Source organism: Gastrolobium bilobum, unplaced genomic scaffold (genome assembly GCF_033153095.1).
Source record: "Gastrolobium bilobum isolate Gb01-03AN ecotype WA unplaced genomic scaffold, APGP_CSIRO_Gbil_v1 utg25662, whole genome shotgun sequence".
NCBI classification, from domain to species: domain Eukaryota; kingdom Viridiplantae; phylum Streptophyta; class Magnoliopsida; order Fabales; family Fabaceae; genus Gastrolobium; species Gastrolobium bilobum.
The window spans coordinates 152,600-167,402 of NW_026896049.1; the positions used below are offsets into that span (position 1 = coordinate 152,600).

Below are 14,803 nucleotides of genomic sequence, written 5' to 3' on the forward strand. Positions count from 1 at the left end.
ATGTCTTCTCCTGGCGATGCTTATTTGCTTGAACTTGCATGCGGTTTCTAGCGGCTGCAAGATTCTTCTTTAAGTCAGCTAAAATTTCATTGACGAGTTAACATGGTATCCAAGGCTTCTACTGGTACCAGGCCTCTCAGATAGTGTGGAATCATTAATCGGGGTTTACCATAGAGAGCCTGAAAAGGGGACATCCCTCTAGTAGAGTGGACTCTGTATTATAATGTAATTGTGCCTAACATAGAAAGGTCGACTGTAACACCCTATTCATGACTAGTTTGTTAGTATTGTATATGGCACTAAGGGCAGTTATAATCACAGTAGTTGAATTAAATAATGGATAAACTTTTTCTTTTTTGCTTTCTATTGTTAAACTCTTTCCATATTCAATTAAGGGAAAAGTTTACCAATGCCACTATGGTTTACTCCAGAATCACTTATGTTCCTGTTGTCTTTTTTCGATCACATATGTCCCTGTGCTTTGTAAAAACTAAGAAACCACAGGGACATATGTGATAAAAAATATATCCTTTTACAAACCACAGGGGCATATGTGATAAGAAAAAAACCACAGGGCGTAAGTGGTTTTGGAGTAAACTAGAGGGGCATTGGTGAACTTTTCCCTTCAATTAATTCAAAGACTATAATCATAACTCATATAAATTGAAAGCGTCATACTTTACCCAAATGTATTATACATTGCTTGTAAATCATTACCATGTAGTCTCCATAAACCAACATGGCCTAAAACTATTTAACATTAACATTCATTGATTTTACCCTGCTCACTGATCTCCTCGCTTAAGCGAGTTGTGGTTAGCGAGTAATTAATATTTTAGACAGTAACAAGGGCTGTCAATTATGCCTCCTCGCTAAGCTACTCATTACAACGAGCAAGTCAGCGAGCATATCGTATTTCCTCACTGCACTGCTCGCTGTACCGAGAAGATTAGCGAGTAATTTAAATTATGGGCAGTAGCTACTACCATCCCCTGATTCTTCTCGCTAGCCTGCTCGTTAACCAACTCACTGCCCAGATAGTGGCTACTTCCTGTCTCTTATATTTGCTCGCTGGACTGCTCGCAGTAGTGAGCAATTTAGCGAGCTTCTCTATACTTTACATGGTTCCCTTGGTGTCTTGTTACCAACTTTGGAAGACATACTCCCATTTCTTGGTTTCTCTTGGTACCTAATTGACCAATACATGCTTCCTATGATTGACATATATTAATACACATCAAATCTATGGACTCCAACATCTTATGCATGTTACTTGTTTCTCAAGCTAAGGCTTAATGCATTTCTTGCACATCAAGTTAACTCGTCAACATAATTTTCATGCATGCATTAACACTTATACAATCTCTCAAGGGATACATTATCTTTGCCATCGTCTTAGGCATCATATTCTAAGAGAGAACATTATCATGTTAATGTTTCAAACTTAGACATTCATCTTTACTTACACATTTCTTATGGTAATATATCATTTCTTACATTCATGTCTCATTCTCATTAAGTTACCTAGCCCTCATTGGCATAAGATCTCATTTGTGTAACTTGAGTCCCAAGTATAAACATACGTTTACATCTCTTGCACTAAATAATGTACAACATCATCTTTCTTTACTTCATTACACATTCACATTGTCCAAAATACATATACTTCATTGGAGATACAAGCCCTATACATGATTTCAATTAAATGTACTAGAAGGCTTATACAAAATGTGTAAACTAAACTATCATCTCATCATATCAGGAACTATCCTCAAAATTTGATTACATATACATCAAAACAGTAATCGGGCATAATATGCTAGACAATCATGCTACATCTAGCCTCTTACCATGTGATGCTCCAACATCATCATTGTTGGTACTTGAAATGATATCTCTAACACGGAGTGAGATAAACATCTCAGTAAACTAAGGATTTTTGGAGAATCACTCCACCATTGTGCATTATAGTAAAATAATCATAGCATATATACATCATATCTTCTCAACTCAAAGGAAACTTCTAAGAGAACCCTTTTGTCTCTTAGATGTTTGATCTCAAGGAGGTCCTCGTAGGGCTGACTCTAAGGGAAGTCCCTATAGTATGGTCCTCTCAAGAGAAACCTTTGTCTCTTAGGCATCAAATCCCTAAGGAGTTCCTCAAGGGCTCACACCAAGGAAAATCCATACATGTAGTACACTTTCAAGAAATTCCTTCGACTCTTAGGTACATAACCCCAAGGAAATCCCTGTCGGGTTTCAAGGAAAGTGACTGCAAACATACATAAATCTACTAGCCAAAGATACATCTCATACATACAAAGCATAACATCATCATCATCTCATAATGCATACACACAGAAGGATTAACCCTAATGTCCAGAAGTTTACCCTTTTGTAGACTTCTATTTTTCTGCTTTATTTATATGAAAATGAACACAATCACCACTTCCACACTAGTGCAACCTATGGCAAGGTGAAAATGTGATCAACAACTCAAACAACACATAAAACATTAAGTCAATAGCTATAAACTCAATATTACTACTTAATCATCAACTTACCCTTGTTCTTAGAACCAATAAACTAGGTTTTCTAATCCAATGATGCTTCCAATGGATTCTCCTCAATCAATGAGACACTTTGCTCAACTCTACATCATCAACAACCATCAAAATCCATTAAACATCATGAATTTTCGCAATACTATTCTTCCAAAAATCCAACTTCCTTAAATCACCCTGAAAACATGAAAAGAGGTGAGTTTACTTACCATAGAACTCCCTACAATCAAGGAATGAGAGATTTGAAAGCTCCTATAGGCTGAAACTATAACATTTCACATATTTGAAATGCATATTAATAATTAAATTGTGGGCTAGATAGTGTGTTAAGTGAAAACCCTGAATGTTAGGTCAAAATACACTCGAAGGGTAAAACGATAAATTGACAAATATGTAACCTTGATATGTGAAATGGTAAAATTACTAGAAATAGATTCATAACGAAATTTGTAGTGTATAGGCAAATTTCTGGAAAAATTGATAAATAATGATTTTTACCGGATAAAATACTGCGGTGTAAATTCCACTGGATAAACCAGAAACGAGATTTCTGACCTAGGATTTGGATATAAGTTGAAAGAGGTATTTAGAGTTAAGAAAAATGATTAGTAAAATGGGTGAATTTTGATGATTTTTGGGAAAAAGTGTCGTCGATGCACAACTATGGATAAAATTGTAATTTCACCAAATTACCGTGAAACTCTGGATTCATCTCTTAAAGTGTAATTAAGGGACTTTGATGAATGTTAAATTTTTATTAAATGGATGATTCATGGATTAATTGGTGATTAGTGGGTTAAATGAGTGGTTTAAGTGGTATTTCGTCCTATATATGCTTATGTGGCAATCTATGTCACTTAAGTCATTTGAATTCCACTTTCTCTCTAAAAAATATGCTCCCCTTCCTCCCTTTTGGCTGTAAATTTCATGGTCCCACTGTTGGAGGCCAAAAAGAAGTGCATAAATTTCATATTTTGAGTTAGAGACATTTTTAGGAGAAACCTTGAACTACAAACTTGTTCGCCATTATCTTGTGAGTACCTTTCATGTTTTAAGTTTGGTTTGGGTGTGAATGTATGAAGAGATCATCTCCTCTCATAGTGGGACAATTTTCAGCTTGGAGAGGTCATTGGAGGTAGATTGGTTTGCTTAGGAGCTTGTATATTTCTTGTTTGGACTTAAGGAGTTGTTTTGTGATAAGTATTTTCAATTTCATCGAGTTTTTAATGAGATCATAAAATTCATGCCCTATGTGTATGCGTATGTTGGTTTGGGTAGTTGGAGACCGTGGATGACCATATGGCTTTGATAATTATTTCTTGTAGTGGTGTCTTGTGAAGGAAAAACCAATAAAATTTTAAGGTGAAAAATTTGTAATTTAGACACAATTTGTATGATGAAAAATTGATGATTTTGTGAAGAATTTGATGATGTAATGTGATGTTTAGATGAGGAGTTTAACATAGTAAAAGGTGAAAATTTATTAGTGAGTGAATCATGCCCAGTTCTGTTTAAACCGAGACATACTCTGGTTTGGAAATTGTATCATGGAGTATTTTTGCTTTGTTGGTTTGTGGGAACCACCTAGCAACCTTAGATAGGTGAAATTAAGGAAAGAAGATTTAAAATTTTATTTTTAATCCAAATAGATTTTTACGATTTGATTTTTGATTTGAAAAAGAAAAAGTTAATCTAAGATTAATTTTCTTTTTAAAAGATTTGATTTGATTTTATCTATTTTTGAAAAGTTAAATTGAAGATTTTGATTTTATTTTCAAAAAGATATTTTGTAAAGTTTTCTTAAAAATAATGATAATCTTTAGATTTTTCCTTAAGATTTATTTTGAGAAAAAATCTATAAATACCATACTTGGAGCTTTTCTCTAAAGTGTTAATGAGCATTCAAGAATTTTTTTTTTACCATTCAAAAGAAAGAGCGCATTGAGCATATTATAAGTATTTCTTCTTAAGGCGCATTCAAACTAATTTGGGAATCAAGACATGAGTAGATTCATTGAGTTCACCACTTAAGTTTTATTTGTACCTATTTGCTTATTATTTAGAAGCGTGTGAGTTAACCAATTTTAATTGGATTTTCTTCTTGACCTTGGAAAAGGCCATGGCTTAGAAATAAGTCAGTTTTTGTTTATTGCGAATAAATATGGGAGTCGTTTGGCTTCGAGAGTCTTTGATTATACTCTATTCTTCTTGACCTCAGAAAAGGTCATGGCTTAGAAATAAGTCGGTCTTTATTTGTTGCAAATAAAGACGGGAGCCGTTTGGCTTCAGAGAGTCTTTGATTAGACTCCGTGAGAATCCTACGGGTAGGATTTCGGAAACCTTGGGTAAAGTTTCAGGGTAATTCTTGTAAAATGGTAGAATATGGTCTGTTCTTGTACTTTGAATTGATCAATAGTGAATTTGTCTCTCAATTGGATAGAGCTATCCAAATTACGGTCGTGGGTTTTCCCCCCCTCAAGTTGGAGTTTTTTCCATGTTGAATAATCGTGTCCCTTCATTCCTTTACACTTTATTTTATCGCAGTTGCGTGTGTTTTTAAATTGTAAAATTTTTAATAAACTTAATTCACCCCCCTCTTGAGTTTATCCGGGACCAACAACCCCTTCCTATCTCGATGCAATTATTTCTCGCTGAGGAATCGCAATTTGCATTCATGTTCATTTGCATTTCGTCACGATGAATTGTCTTTTTATCCATGTGGGGGATTGTTGGATTTGTGTTTAAATCTCATGAGTTATGAATAAGAAGTGGGTTGAGGAAGAAGATAAAGAGGGAATGTGAAAGAGGTGTGGACAGAAGTCCCACATTGGACAAGTAATGATAGGTGGAAGAGTGAATAAACTTCCACAAGGTCTCTTTTGTTTGCCCCTTAGGTACACTCCACTTTTGTGGAGGAGAGAGGACTCATGTGTGTCTTAGTCCACCACACACGTGCAGCGCCGCTGCCGCCATCCGGCTTAGCTAAACTCGGTTCAGTTCAATCGCGCGTGAGTGAGAGAAATAAAATTTTTTTATTAAATAATTTTTTATTAATTTTTTGTCCTAAATGCCCCGATCCTATCCGTTGCTTCCCGGCATTTTGAACCATTCGGTTCTTTCCTGCCGTTTTGAATCGAGACGGTGCGTTCGGTTATTTTAACAGGTTCGCTGCCACCGGTCGTAAAGGTTCGTCGGCAGCGCTTCACCGGTTCGTCGACGACAGTTCATCATGCCCTATCGGTGTTTATATATACATCACAAACCCATCAGAATAAGCACCGTTTTTTTTTGCCATGCATCCGCAGTTAGTCCATTTTGTCCATAAGTGCGATTTCTCTCAAACATTTGGTTGTGTTCGTTGGGGCTCTTGATTGATATGTCATCATTCTGGAGACGTGCAATTCGTTCTATCCTGGGAAGCAATTGTTCATCAACCTTCGACATCAATAAAGAGAACAAATTGTCTTAAGGAGACAACATAATTGGGCTCAGACTTCCCTACATACTGACATCTGATTCTTCTATCCTGTGAGTTTGTTTTTTTACAATTTTATTACTTTGATTGCAGGATTAATTATAACATCTTAGTCACACGAATTCAAATCTATCAGTGATTTTTCACCCACTGTCTTCAACAACATCTTAGTCATAATGGTTCATCGGTGGCACGGAGCCAAGTTATGCATGCGCCCATGGATGTGTATATGATCCTATATGGATATCTAGTATGTTTGAAAGTATATACTGTATAAATTGTCTATCAGGATACCTTGAGAGTGAGATTTGTAAATCCCCAGTTGTCCGATTTACAGAGGTTACTCTGTCCGATTTTTCGTCTCCGTCAAATAAGAATTAAATTAGAAGAAGTATGCAATATGATATGTCATGTGAAAAAGGATTAAAGAAAAAGAAAAAGTTAGCTCATATTTTCGTAAGTTAAGTCTTTCGCTGTTTCTGTTTGTATCATATGTATGTTAATTGAACCGGCTCAAGACGGGGATGTTACAATTTGCATGTTTCATTTGGAAATCGTTTGTTTGTCTCTTGGGATTATGTCCCCATTATTAGTTAGAAATGACAAAATAGGACCCGATGTATATTGTGATTGCTTTTCAAAGATTAAAGAGCACACTGTCATTTTTAATTTTTATTATAAAATTTATTTTCATATTTTTTTGAGTACTTTTGGAAAGCAAATATATTTCAAAAATGATTTAATTTATAAATAAATTAAGAATTTTTACAATCTTGACTTGATTTCAATTCACATACTTTGCATATATTCTATGATATACATCTAATTGTTAAAATTGATTTTAATCACTATTAATTGGAATCACAACCCATTAGTATTCTTGTAGTGCTATGTATTCCTAATTTTATTATGTTAAATAAATAATATATATATATATATATATAAAGAGGGGTTTCTTTCGCGATTAAGTTATCTCTTGTAATCTCAAAAAAATCTCATTTTAAATTTGAAAAAATAATACAGAATTTTCAATAAAATTTATAATATGAAAAAAACATAAAAATTTTAAATACGCTTTTTTTTAAACCTCAAAATAATGTTGTTCTGTGCCACAGGGGATAACTTAATCTCGTGTTGCAAGAAGAAATATTTTTCTCATATATATATATATATATATATATATATATATATATATATATATATATACAACAACCAACAAGAGATAAAATTATATATTGTAATTTTAAAACGACGTTGTTTTCGAAGAAATATAGAGTTTCTTTTGGAAATTTTACTTTCATCTTATATCATGAATTTTACTAAAATATTTTTTTTTTCTCTTAAATCCCAAAATGATATCATTATAAAATTAATGGAGATAATTTTACCTCCCATTGCATAAGCATTAATCCTATTTTTTAAATTTTCTATTGAATTACATGAATCTTTTCTGATAATGATTACGGAACAAATATGATTATTTCTGATTTACCCGACCCGGGGGCCGAATCAGACTACAAAATGGATCCGAATTCTTGTGAATTTGGCTGTGCCACACTGCCACGTTTCTTCGTCTTCCTCATTCTCACTTTAACTCTTACACTTTCTCTTCAGCAGTTTCCTCCATCACTGAAGCAAAGGTGGCTCCCTCTCTGCCCACCAACATTCCCTCTCACCTGGGTCTCAAGCTCGTTAAAGCAGCCTTAAATGTGGGCAATTTTATGCGTGCCCACCAACTGTTTGATAATATTCCTCAACCAGATCCGACCACTTGTTCCACATTGATTTCAGCTTTCACCATTCGTGGACTTCCAAATGAAGCTATAAAGATCTATGCTTCACTGCGGGCACGGGGCATCAAACCCCACAAGATGGTGTTTTTGGCAGTTGCCAAGGCTTGTGCTGCCTCTGGTGATGCCTTGAGAGCCAAGGAGGTTCATGATGATGCAATTCGATGTGGAATGATGTCAGATGTTTTCTTGGGCAATGCATTGATTCATGCCTATGGTAAATGTAAATGTCTCGAGGGCGCAAGGCGTGTTTTTAATGATTTGGTTGTGAAAGATGTGGTTTCTTGGACCTCGTTGTCCTCATGCTATGTTAATTGTGGATTGCCTAGGCAAAGCCTGGCTGTTCTTCGCAAAATGATTTGGAATGGGGTGAGACCAAATTCGGTGACTGTGTCTAGCATTTTACCCGCGTGCTCAGAATTGAAAGATTTAAACTCTGGAAAAGCAATTCATGGATTTGCTTTGAGACATGAGATGGTAGAAAATGTGTTTGTTTGCAGTGCACTTGTAAGCATGTATGCAAGGTGTCTAAGTGTAAAACATGCTCGAATAGTATTTGATTTGATGCCACATCGAGATGTTGTATCTTGGAATGGAGTTTTAACAGCATACTTCACAAACAAAGAATATGCGAAGGGTCTTGCCCTGTTTTCCCAGATGAGCAAAGAAGGAGTCAAAGCAGATGAAGCTACATGGAATGCTGTTATTGGTGGATCCATGCAAAATGGGCAAACAGAGGATGCATTGGAGATGCTTAGGAAGATGCAATATATGGGATTTAAACCTAATCAGATAACAATTAGTAGTATCTTACCAGCTTGCTCTATTTTAGAAAGCTTGAGGATGGGCAAGGAGGTACACTGCTATGTCTTTAGGCATTGGTTAATTGGGGACTTAACAAGCACAACAGCTCTAGTATATATGTATGCTAAATGTGGTGACTTGAATCTTTCAAGGAATGTCTTTAGTATGATGCCCAGAAAGGATGTTTTTGCTTGGAACACGATGATCATTGCAAACGCAATGCACGGGAATGGAAAAGAAGTGCTTTTGCTGTTTGAGAACATGCTACAGTCAGGGGTCAAGCCCAATTCCGTTACTTTTATTGGTGTTCTGTCTGGTTGTAGCCACTCAAGGCTTATAGAGGAAGGACTTCAGATCTTCAATTCAATGAGTAGGGATTATCTAGTAGGACCTGATGCTAATCACTATTCATGTATGGTTGATGTCTTTAGCCGTGTCGGTCGCCTTGATGAGGCATATGAGTTTATACAGAGAATGCCTATGGGACCAACTGCTAGTGCTTGGGGAGCACTTCTTGGTGCCTGTAGAGTTTATAAGAATGTGGAGTTGGCAAAAATTTCAGCCAAGAAACTATTTGAGATTGAGCCCAACAACCCCGGAAATTATGTTTCATTATTCAACATACTTGTCACTGCCAAATTGTGGAGCGAAGCTTCAGAAACCAGAATATTGATGAAAGGGAGAGGAATCACAAAAACTCCAGGCTGTAGTTGGCTTCAAGTGGGAAATAGAGTTCACACTTTTGTTGTTGGAGACAAAAGTAACAAGGAGAGTGATAAAATCTATAACTTTTTAGATGAGTTGGGTGAGAAAATGAAATTGGCTGGATATAAGCCTGACACTGATTATGTTCTGCAAGATGTTGATCAAGAGGAAAAAGCTGAGAGTCTTTGCAACCACAGTGAGAAGCTTGCTGTTGCCTTTGGGATACTTAATTTGAGTGGACAATCATCTATAAGGGTTTTTAAGAATTTGAGAATCTGTGGTGACTGTCACAATGCCATTAAGTATATGGCTAAGGTTGTTGGTGTAACGATCATTGTCAGAGACTCCTTGAGGTTTCATCACTTCAGAAATGGAAATTGTTCTTGTCAAGACTTATGGTGATAATTTGAATTAGGTTGTTAGGATTAAGTGGTAACAGTTATTCTATCTGAATCTGTCTTAACCAAATTTCAGTAGACTCAGTGTTTTGCTATAAATACAATTGGAAAGTACAACTCCTGTGATTTCGGTGAGTTGGAGACATTAACATTAACAATAACTGTGGGTAGATCAGCTAATGTATCTGTGTCAGAGATTCTTAGCAATAAAAAACAAATCTCTGTCAAGAAAATGTCTCTGTGGGGCTGCAGGCACTGTGCATACAAGGAGTTTAAAATGATATTGTTCTTTCTGTTGTGATTTGTTGAAGAAAACTTAACTGGGTTCAAAGAAATGCAGTTTTCATAGGATAGAAAGGCAGATTTCAATACAACAGCAACAACAGTTTTTGGCTGCTATTGCATCTGTTATTGCTAACTTCTTGTGCTTCTATCATTAGAAGCAGAACATTGGAAGTAATATGTACTCTTCTCACAATTGACTTAGTGCTGGCCAGTTAAGAAAATTTGCAGGAGTGGTTATTTGGATAAAGCTCCTCTAAAGTGAACGTCATCAAGTAAAGATTTATCCATCATTGATTTAATTGAAAGTACATCATGATCATAATCCACTAAAATTAGATATACTCTTACTTGCTCACTATAGAGGGAAACTCACTTTAGAAGAATGTTTTCCTAGGTTATCCTCAAGAATTTGTGACAATGATAAGCTGGATGCTTTAGTTATAGGAATAGAATAGAATGCATTAACATAAGTTGATATATACTGGATGCTTTACTTGCTCCAACTCATGTTCAGCCATACTGCAAGACTTCTGTTATAGGCAGATCACTTCCTTGGTTATAAAATATGGCCAACAAGGGACCTGCAAACCATACTTAATACTTTGTTAACTGGCACAAAGTTTGAGAATTTCATGTGCAGATATTTATGAACTCAATAAAAAATCTTGAATAACTTTGTCTAAGTTGGAGGCTTGGAGCCGAACAGGACGAACTGAGACACAAGTCTCCAGTGACAGATTGACTGTACTCTGTGGTACTTTCAAAAATATAATGCAACAATATATATATATATATATATATATATATATATATATATATATATATATATATGGGATATGATCAACTTACACCGGTGTAAGAATAATAAATCTTACACCAAATCTTAACCGTTGATTTTCGTGCATCCAATGATTGAGATTTATTGGGAATTAAAAATTAATTAATGAGTGAGACCTAATAAATCTTAAATAGATCATAAAATTTTCTCCTTAACTTTTGGCATTTGGCATTAGCATTTAACATTCGTTTATAGATATCGAACCAACATATTAAAAACACTTCATTGCTAAAATAGCACCCAAAAGAAAAAAGAAAAAAAATTGTAAAAGAAAAATATTTCTCCGTTGAGGTTGGTTCCTTCTGCCCCCTAACCCCAACAGAAAAATGGTCTTCTTTGTCTTTTTTTATCAGCAGCACCGACTACAAGATGATGATGGCATTTCACTCTTTAATTCGGAAAAAGAACTGTCCTCGGGAGGAAGAATGTATAATTAATTAGGTTTGGGTTCAACATTATTCCATAATTTTAACTTCATGAAATATAAAGCAGGGGGAGCAAGGATTCAGGAATTAAATATGTAATGTTTGACCATTTTGAGTGAACAATTGTCCATCTTGTGAAGCAGTGGTTGATTCTTCGTATTGGATTTGTGCACACCAAAAATGCATGTGATAAATATAGCGTATGACATATAGGATCACTGAGATACTTTGATGAAAGTATTAATACATGTAGCAATATAGGATCAAGCCCTTCATTCTTTAAAAATTCTAGCAGTATCATTAGCAGAAATCATTGACATATTTGATGCAATAGGCAGTGTTTCAGTTATTCCAGAAGAGGACTTTTTACAACTTAACTTTTAAGTCATCCATCCATTTCATAAATTTCCTGAAATCAACATCAGTATTTGCCATCAAATGGTAGTAGCTAAGTTGGAGGATGGGAGCTGAGCAGGTGGGGATGAGAATATGTGTTCGATCCTTTCTAGTATCACTTTTGGGAGGGGTTTAAAGCCTTAATCTTGGACTCGCCCCGAATCGGACTAGTTGCGAAGCGATGGACCGATGTGTAGAGAACCAATTCAACGCAAAAGTTTAAGTTATTGGGTGAGGTTAAATTAATGATTTTATATATCTCAACACGCCCCCTCACACAAGAGGTCAATGGGTTTGAAGAGTTGACAATGCATAGGCCTACCTACCTATGCGAAGAAAGAAGTTCCACAAGAAAGAAAGTAGGAGGCGGCGAGGATCGAATCCGGTACACCGAGACTCTGATACCATGTAGAGAACCAATTCAACTCTAAAGCTTAAATATTTCCAAAAAAAATAAATCAGTATTTACCCCATTCAAGCAAATTCATGAAAAGCTTTGCACATCTTATCAAGTCTTTCTGCTTCAGGATTAGCAATTAAATCACCCTAACTACTTTTGAGTTAATTTGTGCCTCTGCTTCATATCTTTCCTCCAACGTGAGAAAACATACTTAGATGGCACCGACTCTATTTTCCTCATAAGCTTGGGCAAAAAAATTAAAATAATATTTTTTAATTAAATAATTATGTATTTATTGCAGTTTTGAGAAAAATTACAGATCTATTGCACACTGTGATGCCTCTTTTGGGCGTCACATGTGACACCCCATTGAGGCGTCTCATCCTAAGGGGAAGACGCCCAAATGGGGCGTCTCTCATGAGGTGTTGACACGTGTCATTTTTTTTTCTAAAAAAAAAAATTAATTTAATCATAAAACTTCTAAAGGCCATAACTTTTGACTCGAGTATCCAAATTAGGTAATTCTTTTTTTGATTCCACATAACTTTTCGAGATCTACGCAATGACATCTCATTTGATATATTTTATTTCTCACAAACATAATTTAAATTTAAATCAAGTAATCCTTCTTCCTTAGATATTTAGAATATTTATTTAATTATTTCCTTTATTAATACATATTTTTCAAATTGATTTTTGAGTTTAAATCACAAATCAAATCTTTATTTTGTTTTCCTTATTAATAATAATTGTTACTTTTAATTTAAATCACAAACCAAATTTTTGTTATAATAAAAAAAAACAAATTTATTTTTTTAATTTAAATCACACATCAAATCTTGATTTATTTTTTGTATTAAATCACAAACGCAGAACTCAGAGGCTTCTGAGTTTAAAAATGTGACACGTGTCAAAACTTAACACATCACCAATCACGTCTAAATTGGGTTTCAATCAAGAGGCAATCACGCCTAATTTAGGTAATTTTATTTTTGAAAAATATTCATAAGCCATCATTAATTTCAGACCACGAATAATAACCCAGAAGCTTATAACATTAATCATTAATTTTAAAAATAATATCATTCTTCCTTAGAAATTTAGAATATTTATTTAATTATTTTCTTTATTTCTACAGATTTTTCAAATTGATTTTTTAGTTTAAATCACAAATCAAATCTTTATTTTGTTTTCCTTATTAATAATAATTTTTATTTTTATTTTGAATTTAAATCACAAACCAAAATTTTGTTATAATAAAAAAAATTTAAATCACAAATCAAAATTTTATTTATTTTTTTATATTAAATCACAAAAATTTATTTGGCAAATGAGATGTCATATAACAAGCGAAATTTTTTTATAATAAGGAAATAATTTTTTTTTATCGTAATCTGAATTCTTAGTGTATCTCACCAAACTAAATTTATTTATTCAACTGAATGAAGGCCTATTTGAACCAGCGAAAGAAACAAAAAGGTGTCATCTAACTGTATAATAACGTTAAATAAACTTTCATATATTTCAAAGATAATCATCAGATCAATATATCTTCGTACCATAATTTTAGCTTCAGAAACATAATGTATTTTTTAGTTTCAAACAATTAGTGGAGTCGTTAAGTTAGAACAATCCTTTGATTGATGCTCGAAAGCTCACGGAAATCAAAAGTTCATAAACAGAAGATCACAACAAAAGAAAAATAAGAAGAAAAGAAAAGACGGTATTATATAATCAAGTCTCTTAGCTGGAAACTAGGTTTTACCATAATTGATGTTATTGTCAGATTAGATGTTTGATCAAACAAAAATAACAGAAAAAAAAATTATATCTAACGGTTGTAAAATAAAAAAATTAATCCCTAAATATATTTAATAAATTAAAGTCGTTGGATATGAATAAAATTAACGACTAAGATTAATACAACAGAACCCCAACATTCTCATAACATAGTCATACTTCAATGTATGTAATCATCCCAATAATTGGGTCTTCTCCGTTTTCGCTTGGGTCTTTGGCTTCTGTGTTGAACTTCTTACATCGAATCATTGGATTTGGGTTGTTGGCATGTTGTTCTTGGACTGTTGATGGTGCTTTTCATGGGATTGATGATCTCGGGTTCAAGAACTTTGATTTTCTCTCCTCCATTGTTATTCGGCCCATCATCAAGAACACCATGATGATGAAGATTGTAACCAGATACTGTTGGAGTGTGATTAAAGGGCATGGATAGGGCTGGCAATATGGGCCAAGCCCGTTTAACCCACTCAAGTTGGCGGGCTGGGTTATGAGTCCCAACCCACTAACCCAATGTAACCCGCCCCGTTTACAAATGAGTTAAAACGGGTTGATAGGAAAACGGGCCGGGTTGGCCCGTTGGGTTACTATTTTTAATTTTTTTAATTTTTAATTTTTTTTAATAGTAAAAAAATTAGAATTACTGAAAGTTGAAATGTAAAATTAGAATTACATGGACCTATACATTGGGCAAAGTAGGGCTGTGTAACAAAAATTTTATAATTATATTTTTACATGTTAACAAAGCTAATACATTTGCCTTGCTAACGTCACCTATATTAAGCTAATACATGTTATTCATTTGCCTTGCTATATTTTATAATCAATTTCCATCCAATAACGTCACCTACCCATATAAGTTAACGTCAATTATATGTATTTATGCAGATTTTTTTGTGTTTTTATGCAAATTTTTTGTGTGTTTT

General features: G+C 34.2%; 1 protein-coding gene across 1 annotated transcript; it reads left to right on the forward strand.

Moving 5' to 3' along the window:
- Positions 1–102: 102 nt before the first annotated feature.
- On the forward strand, positions 103–9,984 carry LOC133297447 (pentatricopeptide repeat-containing protein At1g20230-like). Its single transcript, XM_061496592.1, has 2 exons — positions 103–124; positions 7,654–9,984. The coding sequence occupies exons 1-2, from the start codon at positions 103–105 to the stop codon at positions 9,738–9,740; spliced, it is 2,109 nt and encodes a 702-aa protein (XP_061352576.1). The 3' UTR covers positions 9,741–9,984.
- Positions 9,985–14,803: the final 4,819 nt, after the last annotated feature.

What these genes read in the sequence shown, in the direction of transcription:
- LOC133297447 (XM_061496592.1), top strand. Translation starts at nt 103, where the DNA reads ATGGTATCCAAGGCTTCTACTG. An exon ending in GGTATCCAAGGCTTCTACTG is followed by an intron (nt 125 to 7,653) that starts GTACCAGGCCTC and finishes CTTTCTCTTCAG; the next exon opens with CAGTTTCCTCCATCACTGAA.